We start from the raw sequence: 23,828 nt of genomic DNA on the forward strand, positions 1-23,828 counted from the left end.
ACGTGTGCCTGTGTGTTTGCTTGTGAACGCACGTGTGTGTGTGTGTGAGTACATGCGTGTGTGTGTTTGCGTGTGAACGTACGTGTGTGTGTGTGTTTGCGTGTGAGTGCACGTCTGTGTGTGTGTTTGCATGCAACGACAATCTGTTAAGGCTATACGGGGGATCTTTGTCTTTATTTGCATGCATGTGAGCGCGCAGCCTGTGTGTGCGTGTGTGTGTGCGTGTGAGTCCGCTGTGTGCGTGTGTGCACGTGTGTGTGTGTGCGTGTGTGTGCACATCTGTGTGTTTGCGTGCGAGTGCAAACTGCCCCAACAGTCTGTTACAGGCTATACGGGGGATCTTTGTAGGGAGCGGTGGTGCAGCGGTTAGCGCTACGCTGCGCTACGAACCTGGCGACCCGCTCACGGCCAAAATCAGTGGCGATTATCTGCACCGGTCCTGGGCCTCCCCTTGGTCGACTCAGCCTCAAATGAGTACCTGGTGCGGTGTGTAAACATCGCCACTTGGGAGACAAAGGCGGCCGGGCGTGGTGCTGGCCACCCACCCCCTCGTGTGCCGTGCCGGCCTTCATAGGTGCTCGCTAACAGCACTTGCCCCAACAGTCTGTTATAGGCTATACGGGGGATCTTTGTCTTTGTTTGCATGAATGTGGGTGCCCGTGTGCGTGTGTGTGTTTGCGTGAATGTGAGCCTACGCGTGTGAGTGCACGTCTGTGTGTGTGTGCACTGTGTGTGTGCCGTGTATGTGCGCAGACGAGCCTAGACCAGAGTCGAATCTGGAAGCAATTTACAATTTACAAAAATAAAAAAAGAAACGCAAACCTCAAGCTGGGCTGCAGGATGAGGTGTGGTCTTCAAATATAAACAATAGCTACGAGAAAACAAACCCAACCGTGCATTTATATATATACGTGTGTGGCTTACCGTTGCCTAGATAATTTTACTATTACAACTATGAACACGTCTTTTTTTTACTTTATCAGGTAAGGCCCACTGAGCTGTATATATACATAGCTATTACTGGTTGGAACCTCCTGGTTACACCAGCCCACAGGGGATTATTGTGTCCGTCCGTCCGTCGTGCAGGGAGGGGCTGGGTGGTGAGGGGCTGGGTGGGGAGATTACGGAGGGGCTGGGTGGGAAGGGTGGGGCTGGGTGGGGGTGGGAGGGGTGGGGCTGGGTGGGGAGGGTGGGGCTGAGTGGGGGTGGGAGGGGTGGGGCTGGGTGGGGAGGGGCTGGTCACCCCGTGGTGCCCTTATAAAACTCAACGTTTAACCTACTCACGCCGGCTTGTGCCCGCCCTCACAGTCAGCCAATATTTGCGGAATACAGCACGCCGCCGTTGACCCTGGCCATTGACCGAGCAACCCAACGTTCCTACCAGCTCCCTCCGCAGGAATGTGTTTGTTTTTCAGAAGCGACCTGGATATCACACGCACGAGACTGTTCAACAGCGTGGCTTACCAACGTGGAAATGTGCGGCTCCGATTAGCGTGGTTGGTCAGCTGCGTACGGTGCGAAAGAAGTTTCGACATTCGTGCAGTAAGTGGGTGGACGCTAGTATTGTGTGAATCGGAATCGGCGGCATGTTGAACACTGTTTTTACGCGATCTGACCTAACGCAAAAACGAAACCTCTATGATGGATCTTACAGAATCGAAATATGTACAGGAATACATTGTCCTACTTTCGTCTGATTAGGGACCAGAGCAGGGACGAATGTTAAAGCGGAGCCTTGATTTAGCCTTGCTCGTTAAGTTTGACTATGCCAAGCTCTTCTTGCAAATTGAAAACCTCATGGGTTCTCTTAGCTTTGCTATTACCACACTAAGGACCCATTATGAATATATCCAAGCACAAAAATAAGTATTTTACAGTAATCACAAAAATGAGCACAGTATGAATACTGTGCACGTGTTTTATAACCACGAAAAAAACTATGAAGACTGTAGTATTATACTGTTATCACAAACATGACGATGAATTGTTCACCGTATAATCACAGAAATAAGTACAGTATTATCAACACGTGAACACACACACACATACAAGAGATGCTGCTCACTGAGCGACTTCTACTCAAAGACTGAACGAACAAGACGTCGCGTGGCGCGAATCGTCGTGGAAGGTTTGGGGATGAAATCGGACGAAAGGGGAGAGCCACGTGGACGAAATTTGAAATGTGGTCACCGTTGAAAACGGCGAAGCGACGAAAGTCAAGGTGTCGCCGTGTACTGGAGGAATCCGATGAGCTATGAAGCTCTTTGGCATCGATTCCTATTGGTTGAGGGGGGGGGGGGTCATGGCTTTGCAACACCGCATTGCATGATTTTCAGGGCAATCAAAACGGATCTCATTTAGCGTCGCAAACTTATCGCGATCGGCATCGTCTCCTCCCCACTCTCTCCTCTGTCCAGCAGGAGAATCACCTTCGCTGGGAGGTGGTGGTGGTTGGTGGTGGTTGGTGGATGGTGGTGGTGGTTGGTGGTGATGGTTGGTGGTGGTTGGTGGTGGTGGTGGTGGTTGGTGGTTGGTGGTGGTTGGTGGATGGTGGTGGTGGTTGGTGGTGATGGTTGGTGGTTGGTGGTGGTGGTGGTGGTGGTTGGTGGTGGTGGTGGTGGTTGGTGGTGGTTGGTGGTTGGTGGTGGTGGTTGGTGGTGGTGGTTGGTGGTGGTGGTTGGTGGTGATGGTTGGTGGTTGGTGGTGGTGGTGGTGGTTGGTGGTTGGTGGTGGTTGGTGGATGGTGGTGGTGGTTGGTGGTGATGGTTGGTGGTTGGTGGTGGTGGTGGTGGTTGGTGGTGGTGGTGGTGGTTGGTGGTGGTGGTGGTGGTTGGTGGTTGGTGGTGGTGGTTGGTGGTGGTGGTTGGTGGTGGTGGTTGGTGGTGATGGTTGGTGGTGGTTGGTGGCAGTTGGTGGTGGTTGGTGGTGGTGGTGGTAGTTGGTGGTGGTGGTGGTAGTTGGTGGTGATGGTTGGTGGTTGGTGGTGGTGGTGGTTGGTGGTTGGTGGTGGTGGTGGTTGGTGGTGGTGGTTGGTGGTGGTGGTGGTGGTTGGTGGTGGTTGTTGGTGGTGGTTGGTGGTGGTTGGTGGTGGTGGTTGGTGGTGGTTGGTGGATGGTGGTGGTTGGTGGTGATGGTTGGTGGTGGTGGTGGTGGCTGGTGGTGGTGGTTGGTGGTGGTGGTTGGTTGTGGGTGGTAGTGGTTGGTGGTGGTGGTGGTTGGTGGTGGTTGGTGGTGGTGGTGGTTGGTGGTGGTGGTGGTTGGTGGTGGTGGTTGGTGGTTGGTGGTGGTTGGTGGTAGTGGCTGGTGGTGGTTGGTGGTTGGTGGTGGTGGTTGGTGGTAGTGGCTGAGCAAATGCTCCCGGCGATGTGCGAGAAGGGGTTTGACCTCGGAGGTCACGCGGGTCACCATCCTGAGCTGTGGCACGAGGAAGCGATGTTCAAGTGGATTACAGCCACGGGTGTACTTGCGTCTGATCACTGAACGATAGCCATCGTGATATTAATCGCCTATGACAATATACAGGACGTGTGTGCGTGTGTGTGCCTATAGTACAAGCAGGACATATACTCAGCTCCTTCCTGTGGTGGACGCTGTCTGTGGTGGATACTGCTCGTGGTGGACAATTCATCTTCTTTCGTATGCCTGATGTAGATGCAGAGCTTCAACTGCAATGGCACGTTCAGGTGGTCAAGCGTCAGGGCTAGCGGAGTGAATGGCTGTGATGTCTCCTCCATGTTTGTGGATTGGGGCATTGCGTCGTCACATGAGGGTTGCGATGAGGCCTCGAGTGACGGACACAGGAGGCATCGCCACGGTGGCTAGGAGATGTTGACTACCTCGCCTGGTGTGCAGGAGGTTGTGGGTTCGATCCCGACCCTGACGACGTCTGCTGTATATTTGGAATTTGCGTGTCTCTCATCATCATCACGGTTGCTAGGAGATGTTAACTACCTCGCCTGGTGTGCAGGAGGTTGTGGGTTTCGTTCCCGACCCTGACGACGTCTGCTGTATATTTGGAGTTTGCGTGTCTCTCTTTCTCTCATCATCATCATCATCACGGTGGCTAGGAGATGTTAACCACCTCGCCTGGTATACAGGAGGTCGTGGGTTCGATCCCGACCCTGACGACGCCTGCTGCTGTATATTTGGAGTTTGCGTGTCTCTCTCTCATCATCATCATCACGGTGGCTAGGAGATGTTAACTACCTCGCCTGGTATACAGGAGGAGGTCCTGGGTTCGATCCCGAATCTGACGACGCCTGCTGCTGTATATTTGGAGTCTGCGTGCGTCTCTCTCTCTCTCTCCCCGTGGTCGCGTGGATTTTTGTCCGGGTCCTACGTTTTTTTCCCACCACGCGTTTCGGGAGTTATTTATTTGCCTGCTGCTATAAATGTCCACGCGGATGATGCTGATGATGATGATGATCCGCCACTTTGTGGAGCTGCTGTCATTTGTAGCAGGTGAGGCTTGCTCACCTGCTACAGATAATAACCATTGATTATTTATTTAAAAACGAAACGAATAACTATTTATTTGAATGTGAAATAAAAGAATAATAAAATAAATAACGAAATTTCCAGCATCTGCCGCGCAGTGCGAGCGGCATCACGGCGACTCGCAGCTTGAGAACGAAATCTGGAGACGCGCGCGTGCGCGTGCACGTGTGCGCACACAGAAAAAGGTCCCCCGTATAGCCTTCAACAGGCTGTCGGGGCAAGTGCTGTTTACGAGGGCGGCACGGCACACGAGGGTGTGGGTGGCCAGCACCGCGTCCCCAACCGACACACCGCGCCAGGTATTCAATTGAGGCTGAGTCGACCTAGGGGGGGGGGTTAGGCACAGGGCGGGTTCGGGCATTCTTCAGCGGCGTTGGCCGCGAACGGACATCGAACTCGGGTCGCGGCTTGGCTTCGCACCGCTAACCGCTGCGCCACCGCTCCCCAACAACAAAGACAAAGATCCCCCGTATAGCCTCCCCACTACACACACACGCACGCGCGCGCGTGCAGAGGACCGCAGGAGGCCACAGCAGGGGCAGATGTTTTCCTTGCAGTTCTTGGAATTTGCGAAAAATAAACATAAACAAATACCCCCTCCCCATCGCAGCCCCCCCCGACCCTCCCCCTCGCAGCCCCCCCCCAACCCCCTCGCAGCCCCCCCCAACCCCCTCGCAGCCCCCCCCCACCCTCCTCGCAGCCCCCCCCCCACCCTCCTCGCAGCCCCCCCCCAACCCCCTCGCAGCCCCCCCCCACCCCCTCGCAGCCCCAACCCCCTAGCAGCCCCCCCCCACCCCCTCGCAGCCCCCACCCCTCGCAGCCCCCCTCGCAGCCCCCCACCCTCCCCCTCGCAGCCCCACCCCCTTGCAGCCCCCACCCTCCCCCTCGCAACCCCCCACCCTCCCCCACCCTCCCCCCACCCACCACCCACCCCCCACCCTCCCCCTCGCAGCCCCCCCCCACCCCCTTGCAGCCCCCACCCTCCCCCCTCGCAACCCCCCACCCTCCCCCACCCTCCCCCACCCACCACCCACCCCCCACCCTCCCCCACCCACCCCCACCCACCCCCTACCGCTTCGTGATAAACAAAAACACGCGACTCGGGACAGCTGCGCCCAGATGCCCGTGCCAGCAGCGCGGGCATCGTGTGTGTGTGTAACGTCATCAGCACCTTCAGCCGTGGTCGATCCGCTGCTGGATGGAAGGCCAATAGGGAGGGGTGGGGGAGGTGGGTGATCGTTGTATTTGCACGGGGCTGAGTGTGCGGGGAGCGGTGGCGCGGCGGTTAGCGCTACGCTGCGCTACGAACCCGGCGACCCGGGTTCGATTCCCGCTCACGTCTGCCAACACCGGTAACGATTTATCTGAACCGGTCCTGGGCCTCCCCTAGGTCGACTCAGCCTCAAATGAGTACCCGGTGCGATGTGTAAACATCGCCACTGGGGAGGCAAAGGCGGCCGGGCGTGGTGTTGGCCACCCACCCCCTCGTGTTGCCGTGCCGGCCTTTATAGGTGCTCGCTAACAGCACTTGCCCCTACAGTCCGTGAAGGCTATACGGGGGATCTTTGTACTTGTCTTTGTGCTTCTCCTAGGTAGACTCAGCGGTGTGTGTGCGTAAAACGTCAGCGCTGGGGAGACAAAGGCGGCAGGGCGTGCAGCTGTTCGCCACCCGCCCCCTCGCGTGCCCTGCGGCACTGCATAGGTGCTTCTCGAGAACAGAACTTTCCAGACGGCCGCAGGAGCGCATCTGAAAGCGCCGCGCGATGGCGCGGTGACTACCGCTTTTGTTCGACGCTGGGCACCGCTGCTGCTGCTGCTGATGATGATGATGACGAGCGGAGTCCTCGTGACGACGGTTGATGTATCGCGGTTCGTTTTGTGTGCGACCTGTGGGGGTCTTGGCTAAATCCCCACCACGTGGCTCTGAAAGGCCGGGATCAACCTCTTGCAGAAGCCACACAGGAGGACACGTGACCGTGGGCGTCATCTGTGACGGTCTTTGCTGGCGAGGATGAGCGGAGTTCGCGCGGCGAGGGCTTTATGCCCGCCTCGACGAGATCGGCAAGGTAACGACACTTGCCCCAAGAGTCTGTTAAAGGCTCTACCTGGGGGATCTTTGTCTTTGTAGCCGGGCACAATTGACAAAAGGCTGGACTCTGTAATTCGAGGTTACTCGATCAGCACGTCGGCGCCGCTGATAACCGCGATGGTCACTGTCGTTATCCTCATGCCGCGGCTTGCAGTGATCTTGCTGACAGGGCTCAGACGCAGGGGGCGTTCGACCTTTTTGTTTGCAGAGCGTCGCGGTTCGATACCGGCGGGCAGCCCCGGTTAATTAGCACGCTTGAGTTAGCCATGAAACGAATATATGTATATACGAATAGTACCCGCCGTTCGGAAACGAGAAGGCCATCATCATGGGCCTTGCCTAGTAAGATAAAAATAAAGATTAGTTTAGTTTTATTTGAAAATACATATTTAAGTGATTTGTTTACATTGCACTCCCATCGTATTGTTGTGTTTTTTTTGTTATTTGCTGTTGTGACGTTCTGACCTGCGCCCGACTGGTCGTCTGTGAAAATAAAGAGCTTTGTAGCCCATTGGATTCCTCCTGCGGTATAAACAAATATTCCAATTCCACACATCTGGCTGTCGCCTGATGATGCTGGTTGTGATTACGAGTGAAACGTCGAACTCAGATTGTAAATGTCGTGGCTTGGCTCTCCAACACACCAATGTGCTGTACTAGTATACTACACTATACACTACACTAACACACTGCACTATACACTACACTTACACACTGCACTATACACTACACTATACACTACTATACACTACACTTACACACTGCACTATACACTACTACACATTACACTATACACTGGTGCTGTACTAGTGACGAATTGGCCACGTTCTGTTTACGTGACAACCCTTACTCGTTGGCTGTGCCGGGTGGTGGCGGGTTTAACGACACATTTATATATTCACACGATCTAACCCCCAAAAAAACCTCTTATGCATTCCGATTCTGATGATGACTATCACGACGATGATGCTGATGATGACGATGATGACGATTACGACGAAGCTGCTGATGATGACGATGATGACGATAACGACGATGATGCTGGTGATGATGATGATGACGATCACGACGAAGCTGCTGATGATGACGATCACGACGATGCTGCTGATGATGACGATGATGATGACGATTACGACGAAGCTGCTGATGATGGCGATGATGACAATGATGACGATCATGACGAAGCTGCTAATGATGACGATGATGATCACGACGATGATGCTTGCTGATGATGACGATGATGACGATGATTGCTGACGATGATGACGATCATGACGATGCTGCTTGGCCAACGGGGGAGAGTGGATGGGGTGCACAGCATTATTTATGCTGCCTGCGTCGCCACGCCAACCCCACGCCCCCTCCTTGTGATGTATAAACTCCTTGCCGCGAGGATGACCCAAGGGATGAAGGGAAGAGATAAGAGACGCAGCGAGACGAGTGAGCGAGAGAGACACGCAGGCAAGAGGCGAGCGATGCAGCGATGATGAGATACGCTCATTCACTTCATCGTGATAAGTCGCTTCTTGTTGTTGTCATGTTCGGGAGAATGTCAAAGCTCATATTTCCAGAGGTGGGACAAAGTCATTGTTATGCAAGTCCAAGTCGAGTCGCAAGTCATCAAATTCATGACTCGAGTCTGACTCGAGTCCAAGTCACATGACTCGAGTCCACATCTCATAGGTGGGACAAAGTCATTGTTATGCAAGTCCAAGTCGAGTCGCAAGTCATCAAATTCATGACTCGAGTCTGACTCGAGTCCAAGTCACATGACTCGAGTCCACACCTCTGCATATTTGCTTGCCCCCCCCCCCTTTATTCGCTCATGGATCTGAGCTCCTCGTCTTGAGCTGCTTGAGGCGCTGAGCTTTGGCTTGGTACCCCTCCTAGACTAGATTTGAAGCTTTCGTGACTGCAAGGATTCATATTCTTGGTTTTTTTTCGGTAAAGTCACGTAGGTAAAAAAAATTAAAATTAATAAAAGTTAAAATAAAATAAAAAATAAAATAAAAATCACGACGTTTCGGAGGCAACACAAGCTTCCGTCTTCAGGTGGATGATGATGACGATCACGACGGAAGCTTGTGTTGCCTCCAAAACGTCGTGATTTTTTATTTTATTTTACTTTTATTAATTTAATTGTTTTTACCTACGTGACTTTACCGAAAAAACCCAAAAATATAGCCCTCCTAGATCTCAACCCCCCCGCCACCCCCTGCCTCCCCCCCCCCGCCCGGACCCCGTCCGCGTTACCTTCAGGAAGGGGATGACGAAAGGCCGCAGTGGGAAGTTGGTGGCTTCCTGCAGCTTTGAGTGAAACTCCTCGATGGTAACGCTCGAGTTCTGCAAGGGAGGAGGACGACCCACAGCGTGAGAGTCGCGGACTCACGCGGACTCACGCGGACTATCACGCGGACTCACGTGCACAAAGACAAAGATCCCCCCATATGTAGCTGGAAGCATCGATTTAAAGCTTTCGTGACTGCAGGGATTCATCTTGCAGGCAGAACAAGTGCGGATTTCATTAAACCCTTTCCGCTGTAATCCATCGGAGAAGAAGAAGAAATAGAAGAAGAAACAACAAAACAACTCACAGCCTGAGAAGAAGGGAGGATAAAACAGTCACTTATTTAAGAGCATTGGAAAAAAAACATTTTCTTTCAGACACTTAAATTTCGATTAAAGCTTTCGTGACTGCAGGGATTCATCTTCTTGGTTTTTTCGGTAAAGTCACGTAGAAGGAAAATAATAAAATAATAAAAAATTCATAGATTATAATATAATTTTGTTATGTTTTATTTTTATTATTTTATTATTTTCCTTCTACGTGACTTTACCGAAAGAACCAAGAAGATGAGCTGGAAGCATATTATATTTTTTGCGACAGAATTGCAATGTATTACTTACTGTTAGTAGCTCAGCTTATTGGAGAGTATATTTAGTATACTGATGATACTATGTAGTTTATACTTCAGTTTTATTACGTGGTTGTTTAGTTACTGCAGCTACATACTATTAACATTCCTCTTCTTGGTTCTTTCGGTAAAGTCACGTAGAAGGGAAGTAATAAAATAATAAAAATAAAACATAATAAAATAATTGTTTTATTATGTTTTATTTTTATATTTATTTTTATTTTTATTATTTTATTACTTCCCTTCTACGTGACTTTACCGAAAGAACCAAGAAGATGAATCCCTGCAGTCACGAAAGCTTTAAATCGAAATATTAACATTCCTTCCCTTTATTAATGCTACCCCTATCCCCTCCCTTTGATGCTGCTAATCCTGCATAATGCACGGGCATAATATGACTTTGAAACCCCCCGCCCACCTCCTACTCATTTCACAAGTAGTACTAATCACATATCTGCTTTTCCCATAAATATGCTAAATTCCTCTTGATATCCAAATTCTTTTGTCAAGGCGCTCTTCCCCCTCCAACCCAGCTTAAATATACGCTCCAAGCCTGGTGCTGTTTCATTCAGACGCTGTCTTCCCGACAGACCTGGTCTTCACCTGAGGACGGCTGCTTGCGTTGTGGCCGAAACGTCGTGAGAATTATTTTATTATGTTTTATTTTTATTATTTATTATTTCCCTTCTACGTGACTTTACCGAAAGAACCAAGAAGATGAATCCTCCATATAACCTGAACAGACTGTTGGGGCAAGTGCTGTGAGCAAGCACCTATGAAGGCAGGTACACGAGGGGGTGGGTGGCCAGCAACCACGCCGGGCCGCCTTTGTCTCTCTAGAGGCGATGTTTTACACACCGCACCAGGTACTCATTTGAGGCTGAGTCGACCTAGGGGAGGCCCAGGACTGGTTTAGATAATCGTTACTGGTGGTGGCCGTGAGCTGGAATTGAACTCGGGTCGCCGGGTTCGTAGCGCAGCACGCGGACTGCTACACCACCGCTCCCCACGCGTACACACACACACACACGTGTACACACACACACACACACGTGTACACACACACACACACACCCGGACACACATGGACACACACGTGTACACACACACACACGCACGTGTACACACCCGGACACACCCGGACACACCCGGACACACGCGCGTACACACACACACTCGGACACACATGGACACACGTGTACACACACACGCGCGTACACACACACGTGTGTGTACACACACACACGTGTACACACACACGTGTACACACACGTGTACACACACGTGTACACACACACACGTGTCTACACACACACACACACGCGTGTACACACACACACACTCGGACACACATGGACACACGTGTACACACACACACACACGTGTACACACACGTGTACACACACACACGTGTCTACACACACACACACGCGTGTACACACACACACACCACACACCCAGAGAGACTCACCACGAGTCCGAGCACCAATCCTCGCACTCGCTCTCCGATCTCGGGCGAGATGTCGGAACCGAACTGTTGCAGCGTCGCCAGGAATCTCTTCAACTTGCTCAGCTGCCTGGCTCCGCAAGCCGCCGGCACCGGCTGCTGATGGTGCTGCTGCTGCGGATGATGCTGCTGCTGCTGATGATGATGATGATGCTGTTGGTTGCTGTGGTGGTTGTGGTGGTGGTGATGGTGGTGATGCTGTGACTGGTGGTGCTGCTGCTGCTGCTGTCCGAGTGTTGACGCGGCGGACAAGGAGAGTGACGCAGACGACGACGTTGACGAAGACAGCGAGGAGGAGGAAGATGAGGACCCAGACGAGGGCGAGGGCGACGGTCCGTGGTAGCCGTGCGGAGGGGACGAGGGAGACCCTCCGATGGAGGCAGCGGTGGGCGAGTGGCTGGAGCCACCGTTGATCACTGCGCAAACACGCGGGGGCGGGAACGACCGCGTGAGCTTGGAGGACACGTGTAGGACCCAGAGGTCGCAACCGGGTACCCGACACCCGTACCCTACCCGATACCCGACTACCCGTACCCGGCCAGGTACGGGTACCCGTTTGCGACCCTGGTGCGGCCGGGTACGGGTACGGGTAAGCCGTGATTCACTGGTGAGTAACCGTTTGTCACTCATTTCGGGTAGGGTACGGGTAGGGAACGGGTACCCGTACCCGGCTGGGTACGTGGGTTTCGCGTAAACGAACTAATTTGTTGTTGATCTTGTTGATGTTGTTGTTGTGAGTTTCAACATTCACACCATTCTGAGACGGGGGGAGAGAGAAAGAGACAGAGCATCGCCGTAGATTCGTGGAGCCAACGCAAGTGCTTGTGCGGATGGACTGGCCACCGCCACAGTAACGTGGAATTCCTGTGCTCAGGCGAAGATGGTGGTGTACAGTACGAGAAAGATGCTGGAAGGTGACACTGACGGCTGCTCTGTGCTTCCAGTGTTCAGAGGCCTGCTTAATGCGCGGCTCCGGCTGGAGCACGCCATGTACCACACACATGATGGTGATGTGCACGTCTTCTTCGAACGCTGGGGAGCCGGACAAGCCCCTCTCTGTACCAGCGTGGACGGCACCCTCGTGGTGTTCACCTTCTGAAGCGCTCGCTCGTCACCGTGGCGTGCGCGATGACCACCACCATCACCACCACCACGTGACTTTTCTTTCGTGTTGTGCGCGGTGCTTTTAGCACCACAGCGCGTGGATTTGTAGCGTTTATTTTCATTTGTTTGCTGGTGATTTTGTGTGTTTCATATCGAAATCGCCTCCAGTGCTGTTGCTGCTGGCGGCAATAAAAGTTGTTTAAAAAGTCAAAAAGTCTACCCGTGGTCGCGTGGATTTTTCTCCGGGTCTTCCGTTTCTTTCGCCCACATTTAGAATCAACGTCACGTGCGTTCGGAGTGTTTGGACGCAATGCGTTTCCTAAACGACGAGTCCGCTTCGTTGAGCTATAACTCGTGATGGCCACGTCGCTTCTGAAAAAATTAACCCGTAAAAACAAAGTTTTTTACTATAAATCCTTAATATCGTGTTCAATGGGCCACAACCCAGCCCACATTGGTCTTTGAAACGGGCGGCTAGAGTCCTCTCGTCCTCTGGCTTGAGATGGCTGCCACCTATGGGTCAGATGATTGCCTGCCACCATTAAGCAATTGGTAATTAAATAAAAAATTTTTTTTTTACCTAAAACGTGTAAAATTTTGGAAAAAAATTTTCACGAAAAGAAATTGTCACGCACAACGAGTCTGTGTGCAAAATGTCAGCTCGATTGGATCACGGGAAGTGGGTTAAAAAACGACCGAAAGATTTGCACGGTCGCAAGCAAGCAAGCAAGTTCACTTAATATAAAGGATTTAAAAAGAGCTACACAGCTGAATTGGGCCCTACCTGGTGAAATAAAAATCGGAAATTAAAATCGTTTATCTTTGTGTGGTCTGGGACATATTCTTAGGTTTTTTTCGGTAAAGTCACGTAGGTAAAAAATTAAAATTAAAAATTTATAAAAGTAAAATAAAAAAAAATCACGACGTTTCGGAGGCAACACAAGCTTCCGTCTTCAGGTGGAACCGTCACAGCACGATTGCTGTATCAAGTGAAGAGAAATTCCAAGAAAACAGTCCTTGTATATATACTGGTTGAGGGTGGGAGGAGCCAAGGTAGGCCCTGGATATTATTGTTGTGAGGTTCGGTGCGGCTGAAGCACGCTGCTAGGAATGAGCCTTTGTTGTGTAAACTAGGTGCGGCTGCTGTAAAGGTGTAAATGGGACTGAGCCTTTTGTTATGTAGAGGTGGTGCGGCTGAAATCACTGCCAGGAATGAGTCTTTGTTGTGTAGAATGGTTGAACTGGGAGGTTTTGGTCTGGGACTGTTTTTTTTTTAATCCTTTATATTAAGTTCACTTGCTTGCTTGCTTGCGCGCTTACGACCGTGCAAACCTTTCGGTCGTTTTTTTTAACCCACTTCCCGTGATCCAATCGAGCTAACATTTTGCACACAGACTCGTTGTGCGTGACAATTTATTTTCGTGAAAATTTTTTTTCCAAAATTTCCCACTTTTTAGGAATTTTTTTTCCATATTTTATTTAAAATAAAATGTGATTAAAATGAAACTCTTACTCAAGAAAAACCGAAATTAATAATAAAATAAAACCGATGCCACGCATATAAATGATTTATAGTGAAAAACGTAGTTTTTACGGGTTAATTTTTCTGCCTTGCTCAAGCTTGACAAATCGGACTTATATCATGAAGTCGTTTATCATTGATTTGTAGTTGGTGACTTGCTCACCTGTTGCTCTATTTTGCACTCCTATCGTTTATTTGCGTCTCGTTCGCTGAGCCCCCGTGCCCACACTGGACATCTGTGACAAAGAGCTTCATAGCTCATCGGATTCCTCCTCCTGCTGCAGTCTAAAACATTCTGATTCTCCTCTCTCTCTCTGCCACCCAGCCTGTCTGCCGCTCTCCCCTACCGCTTCCTACCCCCCCCACCCACTCGCCTCTCTCTCTCGGCCTCCCCTCTGCATCTCTCATTCCTTTCACCGCAGTGGCCGCCACCTGCCTTGCTGCTGTCATCGGGCTCAGCGAGACGCAATCACTGCCGTCCCCACCACCACCACCTTCCCCCTCCCCTTGCCACCCCCCCCCACACACAAAGACAAAGATCCCCCGTATAGCCTCATGACAAGTGCTGTTATCGAGCAGCATGAAGGCCGGAACGGCACACGAGGGGGTGGGTGGCCAGAAACCACGCCCCGCCGCCTTTGTCTCCCCAGTGGCGATGTTTTACACGCCGTACCAGGTACTCATTTGAGGCTGAGTCTACCCAGGGGAGGCCCAGGACCGGTTCGGATAATCGTCACTTGGTGTTGGCAGACGTGAGCGGGAATCGAACTCGGGTCGCCGGGTTCGTAGTGCAGGGGCGGCTAGGCGTTACAGGTTGTTGACATTGTTGTTGTTGTTGTTGTTCTTGTTACCTGTTACGTCTTGGGACGTGACGGCGGTGGTTGATAGTGGGTGATGGGTGGGTGGTGGTTGTTGGTTGGTGGTAGATGATGGTGTGTGGCGGCGGGTTGGTGGTGGTGGTGGTGATTGGTGGTGGGTGGTGGTTGGTGGTGAGTGATGATTGGTGGGTGGTTGGTGGCGGTGGGTGGTGGCTGGTTGGTGGTGGTGGTGGTGGTTGGTGATGGGTGGGTGATGTTGGGTGGTGGTGGTTGGTGGTGAGTGATGATTGGTGGGTGGTTGGTGGTGGTGGGTGGTGGCTGGTTGGTGGTGGTGGTGGTGGTTGGTGATGGGTGGGTGATGTTGGGTGGTGGTGGTTGGTGGTGAGTGATGATTGGTGGGTGGTTGGTGGTGGTGGGTGGTGGCTGGTTGGTGGTGGTGGTGGTTGGTGATGGGTGGGTGATGTTGGGTGGTGGTGGTTGGTGGTGAGTGATGATTGGTGGGTGGTTGGTGGTGGTGGGTGGTGGCTGGTTGGTTGGTTGTGGCGGGTTGGTGGTGGTAGTGGTTGGTGATGGGTGGGTGGTGGTGGGTGGTGGTGGTTGTTGGCGAGTGGTGATTGGTGGGTGGGTGGCTGGTGGTGGTGGCTGGTGGCTGGTTGGTGGTGGCGAGTTGGTGGTGGTAGTGGTTGATGGTGGGTGTGTGGTGTTGGGTGGTGGTGGTTGTTGGCGAGTGATGATTGGTGGGCCGTTGGTGGCGGTAGGTGGTGGCTGGTTGGTTGGTGGTGGCTGGCTGGCTGGTTGGTGGTGGTGGTGGCATTTAAATTTAGAACTGGAATCGTGGCTTGCCCTAAAAAGTGTGCGCGTGCTCTGCAAATACGACGGCTATCACAGAGCCAGCCCCGTCCCGAGTCGCCCGCCCTCCGATGGCTCCATGGGTACCCGCTTGCTTATTTATACATGCATCGCACAGGCAAAGATCCCCCGTGTAGCCTCAACGGATTGTTCGGGGCAAGTGCCGTTCGCGGAGTGCGGCCGTACCCATGAAGGCGGGCACTGCGCACGAACGGGGATGGTTGGCCAGAACCGCGCCCGGCCGCCTTTGTCTCCCTAACTGCCGATGTTTAACACGCATCATAAGCGGGTGCTCATTTAAAGCTGCTAAGTCGACCCCGAGGTGAGCGAGTGTGGGCGCAGGACCGGCTCAGATGATGATCGTGAACCGGTGAACGGTGGCCGTGGCCGGGAATCGAACTCGGGTGCGCCGGAGTTCGTCACGCAACGCGCTAACCACTGCACCTCCGCTCCCCACGCAAAGACCCCCCGCATAGCCTGCAACAGACTGTTGGGGCAAGTGCCGTTAGCGGGCACCTATGAAGGCCAGAACGGCACGCGAGGGGATGGGTGGCCAGCACCACGCCCGGCCGCCTTTGTCTCCCCAGTGGCGATGTTTTTACGCACCGCGCCAGGTACTCATTTGAGTCGACCTAGGGGAGGCCCAGGACCAGTTCAGATAATCGTCACCGATGTTGGCCCGGAGCGGGAATCGAACCCGGGGCTCGCGAGGTTCGTAGCGCAGCGCGCTAACCGCTGCACCCCCGCTCCCCACACACGCACGCACACGCGCGGGCTGACACACACGCGCACACACGCGGACTGACACACGCGCACACACGCGGACTGACACACGCGCACACACGCGGACTGACACACGCGCACACACGCGGACTGACACACACGCGCACACACGCGGACTGACACACACGCGCACACACGCGGACTGACACACACGCGCACACACGCGGACTGACACACGCGCACACACGCGGACTGACACACGCGCACACACGCGGACTGACACACACGCACACACGCGGACTGACACACGCGCACACACGCGGACTGACACACGCGCACACACGCGGACTGACACACGCGCACACACGCGGACTGACACACGCGCACACACGCGGACTGACACACGCGGCACACACGCGGACTGACACACGCGCACACGCGCGGGCTGACACACGCGCACACGCGCGGACTGACACACACGCGCACACACGCGGACTGACACACGCGCACACACGCGGACTGACACACGCGCACACACGCGGACTGACACACGCGCACACACGCGGACTGACACACGCGGCACACGCGCGGACTGACACACGCGCACACGCGCGGGCTGACACACGCGCACACGCGCGGACTGACACACACGCGCACACACGCGGACTGACACACGCGCACACACGCGGACTGACACACACGAGCACACACGCGGACTGACACACGCGCACACACGCGCGAAAAATACCCGCGAACTCACGCGCACCACCGGGGGACACAGATGTCAATGTCCATCAGAGATGACGCTCTCATTTCTTCTCTCTCTCTCTCCATTGCCTCTCCCACCCCCTCTCTCTCTCTCTCGTGACACCGTCGTTACAGGGTCACCCCCAGGGACGGGCAGTGTGGGGCCCAGGGCAGGCTGCACTGCGTGCTGACCCTCCCCCTCCCTCCCGTCGCCTTCAAACTCAATCGGAAGCATTGCATCTGATGACGCCGTGACGTCGAACACGCGATCCCCCCCCTCCCCCCCTCTTCCCACAAGCGCGGGGCCCAGGGCTCTCGCCCAGATTCGCCGTCTACCCGAGGGACGGCTCTGATCTCACCTGCGCGCGTGTGCGCCGCACGTACTGGCGGTGGGCGTGTAGGTGCGTGCGTGTGCGCCGCACGTGGGCGTGTAGGTGCGTGCGTGCACGCTGCACGTGGGCGTGTAGGTGCGTGCGTGTGCGCCGCACGTGGACGTGTAGGTGCGTGCGTGCCCGCCGCACATGGACGTGTAGGTGCGTGCGTGTGCGCTGCACATGGGCGTGTAGGTGCGTGCGTGTGCGCCGCACGTGGGCGTGTAGGTGCGTGCGTGTGCGCTGCACATGGACGTGTAGGTGCGTGCGTGTGCGCCGCACGTGGGCGTGTAGGTGCGTGCGTGTGCGCCGCACGTACTGGCGGTGGGCGTGTAGGTGCGTGCGTGTGCGCCGCACGTGGTCGTGTAGGTGCGTGCGTCACCGCTGCACGTACTGGCGGTGGGCGTGTAGATGAGTGCGTATCCGCTGCACATGGGCGTGTAGGTGCATGCGTGCGTGCTGCACATGGACGTGTAGGTGCGTGCGTGTCCGCTGCACGTACTGGCGGGGGCGTGTAGGTGCGTGCGTGTCCGCCGCACGTACTGGCGGGGGCGTGTAGGTGCGTGCATGTGCGCCGCACGTACTGGCGGTTGGCGTGTAGGTGCGTGCGTGTCCGCTGCACGTGGGCGTGTAGGTGCGCGTATGTGTGCAGCACGTGGGCGTGCAGGTGCGTGCGTGTCCGCCGCACGTGGGCGTGTAGGTGCGTGCGTGTCCGCCGCACATGGGCGTGTAGGTGCGTGCGTGCGCGCCGCACATGGACGTGTAGGTACGTGCGTGCGCACTGCACGTGGGCGTGTAGGTGCGTGCGTGTGCGCCGCACGTGGGCGTGTAGGTGCGTGCGTGTGCGCCGCACGTACTGGTGGTGGGCGTGTAGGTGCGTGCGTGTGCGCCGCACGTGGGCGTGTAGGTGCGTGCGTGTGCACCGCACGTACTGGTGGTGGGCGTGTAGGTGCGTGCGTGGTTGCCGCACGTACTGGCGGTGGGCGTGTAGGTGCGTGTGTGCGCCGCACGTACTGGCGGTGGGCGTGTGGATGAGTGCGTGTGCGCAGCACGTGGGCGTGGATGAGTGCGTGTGCGCAGCACGTGGGCGTGTAGGTGCGTGCGTGTGCGCCGCACGTACTGGCGGTGGGTGTGTAGGTGCATGTGTGTGCGCCGCACGTACTGGCGGTGGGTGTGTAGGTGCTGGCTCGCGGGGCTCCCTGTGCGACTGCGGCAGGAGGTGGAGGCATGGCTGGAGGAGTGGCGCTGGATCGGGCTGGAACCTTCACGTCCACCGGGGAGTCTGGCATGCTGCCGCTGCTGCTCGCCCTGCCGAAGCTGTCTGCACGCCAAAGAAAACAAACACACACACACCAACACACGTTTCGATTTAAAGCTTTCGTGACTGCAGGGATTCGTCTTCTTGGTTCTTTCGGTAAAGTCACGTAGAAGGAAAATAATAAAATAATAAAAATGAAACATAATAAAATAATTCTCACGACGTTTCGGCCACAACGCAAGCAGCCGTCCTCAGGTGAAGAACAGGTCTGTCGGAAAGACAGCGTCTGAATGAAAAATATACGCTGCCAAGCCTGGTGGTTTTCATTCAGACGCTGTCTTTCCGACAGACCTGTTCTTCACCTGAGGACGGCTGCTTGCATTGTGGCCGAAACGTCGTGAGAATTGTATTTTATTATGTTTTATTTTTATTATTTTATTATTTCCCTTCCACGTGACTTTACCCAAAGAACCAAGAAGATGACTCGTCAAAGGAGCTAATAAACTCGGGTCATCCTCTGGCCGCGGAAAAAATGCGGTGGGGTCAACCGCATCGCGCGGCGCTTTCAAGATGCGCTCCAGCGGCCGTCTGGAACGCTCTCTCCTTCCGCTGCTAGGAAGCCAGTGGGGGAGCTGCCCGCGTTTGTGACTCGTCATCTCGATCGACGAACTCAATATCTGCGGCACTGACTTTTTTCGCGCGTGTGCTTCGTCTGTCTCGTCTGTGTCCGCACCTCCGATTAGCGAGGTGGGTCACAAGAATAGGGGGTGAACCGTACGAGTTGACAGGTATGAATTCTATATATGGGGGGTTTCGGAAAACGGTCAGTTTTTGTACCAGTTGAAAGGTTAAAAACCTACTACTATATTTTGCCACTGGTAAAGGAGATGTCTCATAGTGTAAATGCTTACCCCGAGCTCTCAATACTCTGATGGTGCATTGTCTTTGAGTTGTGCGCCTTTTGGCGTCATCTGGTCCAACACCATGTGAGACTAGGCTCTAAGGAAAGCTGTATCGGGTGTGGACCAATCAACTTCAAGGACAGTGCATACATTATCAGAGTTGTGTTTTTTTGTTTGCATTATGACTGCAGGTATTGTGGTATATGCAAACATGACTCCTCGTAAAAAAGGTGTCAGTTGTGTTGCCAGATAAAAGGGTAAAACATTTTTATCATATTTTTCACTGGCAAATGAGGTACCAATGAAGAGCTACATCTGTATACCAGGCGAGAAAGGGAGTCAGCGAGCATGGCAGAGCGAGAGGACGAAAGCGAGAGTGGGAGAGCGAGCGAGCGAGAGGGAACGAAATAATTTCAAACAACTTTTATTGCTGCCAGCAGCAACAGCACTGGAGGCGATTTCGATACGAAATACACAAAGTCACCGGCAAACAAATTAAAATAAACGCTACAAATCCACGCGCTGTGGCGCTAAAAGCACCGCGCACAACACGAAATAAAAGTCACGTGGTTGTGGTGGTGGTCATCGCGCACGCCACGGTGAGGGAACGAAAGAGAGAGTGACCGAGAGAGTGAGCGAGAGAGTGAGCGAGAGAGTGACCGAGAGAGTGAGCGAGAGAGTGACCGAGAGAGTGAGCTAGAGAGTGACCGAGAGAGTGAGCGAGAGAGTGACCGAGAGAGTGAGCGAGAGAGTGACCGAGAGAGTGAGCGAGAGAGTGACCGAGAGAGTGAGCGAGAGAGTGACCGAGAGAGTGAGCGAGAAAGTGACCGAGAGAGTGAGCGAGAGAGTGAGCGAGAGAGTGAGCGAGAGAGTGACCGAGAGAGTGAGCGAGAGAGTGAGCGAGAGAGTGAGCGAGAGAGTGACCGAGAGAGTGAGCGAGAGAGTGACCGAGAGAGTGAGCGAGAGAGTGAGCGAGAGAGTGACCGAGAGAGTGAGCGAGAGAGTGAGCGAGAGAGTGAGCGAGAGAGTGACCGAGAGAGTGAGCTAGAGAGTGAGCGAGAGAGTGAGCGAGAGATGGGGGTTTACATAACGCAAAGTTATAAAAAAAGACGAAAATAAATAAAAAAAATACAATAAAAAAAGAGAGCGAGATGGAACGAAAGAGAACGAGAGAGAGAGTTGGGGGGGTGGGGGTGAATGAGCGAAAGAGGTAGAAAGAGAGAGCGAGAGGGAACGAAAGGAAGCGAGAGAGAGTGGGCGAATGAGTGAATGAGCGAGCGAGCGACCAAGGGAGCGCCGATCATGCGAGTAGCGAGAGTCACTCTGCCACCTGCCACCCCCCACCACCTAATTTGGGTGGTAAGCGCAACAGGTTCAGTCTATCCTGGGAAGAACAAGGGGGGAGGGTGGGGGGTTAGGGAGGGGGTAGTATTAGTGGGGGGGGGGGGGCAGCAACAGATAGAGGCAGCGGCAGCCCCCCCCCTCCAGAGAAAGAGAGTGAGCGAGAGAGTGAGCGAGGGAGAGAGTGAGCGAGAGGGTGACCGAGAGAGTGACCGAGAGGGTGAGCGAGAGAGTGACCGAGAGGGTGAGCGAGAGGGTGACCGAGAGAGTGACCGAGAGAGTGAGCGAGAGAGTGAGCGAGAGAGTGAGCGAGAGAGTGAGCGAGAGAGTGACCGAGAGAGCGACCGAGAGAGCGAGCGAGAGAAAAAGCGAGAGGGCGAGCGAGAGAGTGAGCGAGAGGTGGGGGTTTACATAAAGCAAAAAAAAATATTTTTTACGAAATAATGAACGAAGCAAAGTGCCTACTACACCGAGCATCTTCTTGTTTCCACTGATCGAAGAAGAGAGAGAGAGAGGGAGGGAGCCGGGCGGCTGTGGGGGAACAGCTGGCGCTGGGGGGCTGAGCCATAGGGCCTCCAGGGAGCCCCTGCGGCTCGGAGCCTGTGGGCTGGAGCCTGGGCGAGACCGACCCCACGATCAGAATCTTGATTTTGTACCGGAGGAATCCGATGAGCTACGAAGCTTTTCGATGTAAAGCTTTCGTGACTGCAGGGATTCATCTTCTTGGTTCTTTCGGTAAAGTCACGTAGAAGGGAAATAATAAAATAATAAAAACAAATTATACGTTTAATTTTTATTATTTTATTATTTCCCTTCTACGTGACTTTACCGAAAGAACCAAGAAGATAAAATTTTATGTTTTATTTTTATTATTTTATTATTTCCTTTCTACGTGACTTTGCCGAAAGAACCAAGAAGATGACTACGAAGCTTTGTTGTTTTTTGTGATTTTTCACGGATGTCCAGAAGAGCGGGTGGCAAGCCACGTGATCCAGTCACGTGACCCAGTGCGTACACACGCACGCGCACGCATATGCGCGCCCACGTGCACACGCAAACAAGACAAAGATCCCCCGTGTAGCCTTAGCAGACTGGTAGGGGCAAGTGCCGTTAGCGAGCAATCACGAAGGCCGGCACGGCACATGAGGGGGTGGGTGGCCAGCACCACGCCCGGCCGCCTTTGTCTCCCTAGCGGCGATATTTACACATCACACCAGGTACTCATCAGAGGCTGAGTCGACCTAGGGGAAGCCCGGGACCGCTTCAGATAATATTCGTCACCGGTGTTGTCCGTGAACGAGAAATCGAACCCGTGTCGCCCGGCTGCCTAGGCGCAGTGCTCTGACCGCTGCACCACCGCTCCCTACCCCCCCCCCACCACTCCGACACACTCACTCACTCAGTCTCTCCGCTCCTTGCCCGCTCGCTCGCTCGCTCACACAACAGGTGTGAGACCTGGCACCTTGCCCAGCCATCTGTTGAACCCCTGCTCTGAGTACCCCCCTCCATCACTCCTACCCCACCAAACTCATCCACTCACCACCCCTCCCCAACATCAATTGGCATGGTAACCGAAATGTGTGTCTGCAGTCTAGACTAGGTGTGAGATTCTGGTTAAAAGATGTAGTTGTTTTTACGGATTTTTTTTTACGTTTTGAAACGGACAATTTCGGTATATTTTTCCCCCCCTTCTGCTATAGTTTGGTGCCGGATATGTCGAATCTCGAAGACGGGAAACCCCCGTATGGCAAGTCCTCGCCTAACGCGTGGCGGTGTTCACATCACGACACGTTTTCGCGGGACGTGCACTATTATGACGCAGAACGCGCCCGTTATAAAGCAGAACACGCACCGTTATAACGCAAAACGCGCTCGTTATAATGCGGAACGCACCCATTGTAATGCAGAACGAGCGCTGTTATAACGCAGAACGCACCGTTATAACGCAGAACTCGCCCGTTATAACGCAGAACGCACCGTTATAACGCAGAACGCACCGTTATAACGCAGAACGCGCCCGTTATAACGCAGAACGCGCCCGTTATAGCGCAGAACGCGCCCGTTATAACGCGGAAACGTGCCCGTTATAACGCGGTTTCTGAGCGGCCGATGACCAACGACTATCTGGAGCTGCTTCAGCTGAGCGGCACCGTGATGCGGCAGTGAGGCGGAATGATCCAGTGAGGTGGCGGCGTTACCGAAGCATAAAAATTAACCCGTAAAACAAAGTTTTTCACTATAAATCCTTTATATGCGTGGCATCGGTTTTATTTTATTATTCATTTCTGTTTTTCTTGAGTAAAAGTTTCATTTTTATCACATTGGTATTTTAAATTAAATATGAAATGTTTCTTTTTCCTAAGAAGTGGGAAATTTTGGAAATTTTTTTCACGAAAATAAATTGTCACGCACAACGAGTCTGTGTGCAAAATGTCAGCTCGATTGGATCACGGGAAGTGGGTTAAAAAACGACCGAAAGATTTGCACGGTCGTAAGCGCGCAAGCAAGCAAGCAAGTGAACTTAATATAAAGGATTTAAAAACAGAACAAGTTGGGCGAGTGATGGAGTGGAGGGACGTCTCCGTTGGGAGGAGGAGGAGGAGACGGAAGGAGACATCGTCAAGGAATTCGAAGTACACTGAAGTGGACCCCAGCTCAGAGTTTACCCGCCCACCACTGAACTCCCCAAACCTTCCTTGAGCGAGCTGACTCGCACCAATCATTTGAATGATCTGGCAACAACAAAAAAAAAGCACACACACACACGAAAAACACATTGCTGCGGAGGGAGCTGGTAGGAACGTTGGGTTGCTCGGTCAATGGCCAGGGTCAACGGCGGCGTGGTGTATTCCGCAAATATTGGCCGACTGTGAGGGCGGGCACAAGCCGGCGTGAGTAGGTTAAACGTTGAGTTTTATAAGGGCACCACGGGGTGACCAGCCCCTCCCCACCCAGCTCCACCCTCCCCACCCCCCACCCTCCCCTCCCCACCCAGCCCCACCCTCCCCACGCAGCCCCTCCCTCCCACCCCCGACCCAGCCCCGACCCAGCCCCACCCCACCCAGCCCCACCCCACCCTCCCCTAACCACCCAGCCCCTCCCCACCCTCCCCTCCCCACCCAGCCCCTCCCCACCCTCCCCACCCAGCCCCACCCTCCCCACCCAGCCCCACCCTCCCCACCCAG

At 53.9% G+C, this 23,828-nt stretch overlaps 1 protein-coding gene across 1 annotated transcript in view; it reads right to left on the reverse strand.

Annotated features, from left to right (window-relative positions):
• The window catches only part of LOC144951636 (protein CBFA2T1-like), a 54,277-nt gene that overhangs the window by 12,642 nt on the left and 17,807 nt on the right, over positions 1 to 23,828 (reverse strand). Inside the window, exons 2-4 of the mRNA XM_078881927.1 lie at positions 18,305 to 18,463; positions 10,973 to 11,424; positions 8,840 to 8,929 (exon numbers count right to left, since the gene is read on the reverse strand). Coding sequence (XP_078738053.1) covers positions 8,840 to 8,929; positions 10,973 to 11,424; positions 18,305 to 18,431 — 669 coding nt within the window. The 5' untranslated portion in view covers positions 18,432 to 18,463. The remainder of the gene's footprint in view (positions 1 to 8,839; positions 8,930 to 10,972; positions 11,425 to 18,304; positions 18,464 to 23,828) is intronic.

The sequence above is a fragment of the Lampetra fluviatilis genome, chromosome 63, assembly GCF_964198595.1.
Source record: "Lampetra fluviatilis chromosome 63, kcLamFluv1.1, whole genome shotgun sequence".
In the NCBI taxonomy this organism is placed as follows: domain Eukaryota; kingdom Metazoa; phylum Chordata; class Hyperoartia; order Petromyzontiformes; family Petromyzontidae; genus Lampetra; species Lampetra fluviatilis.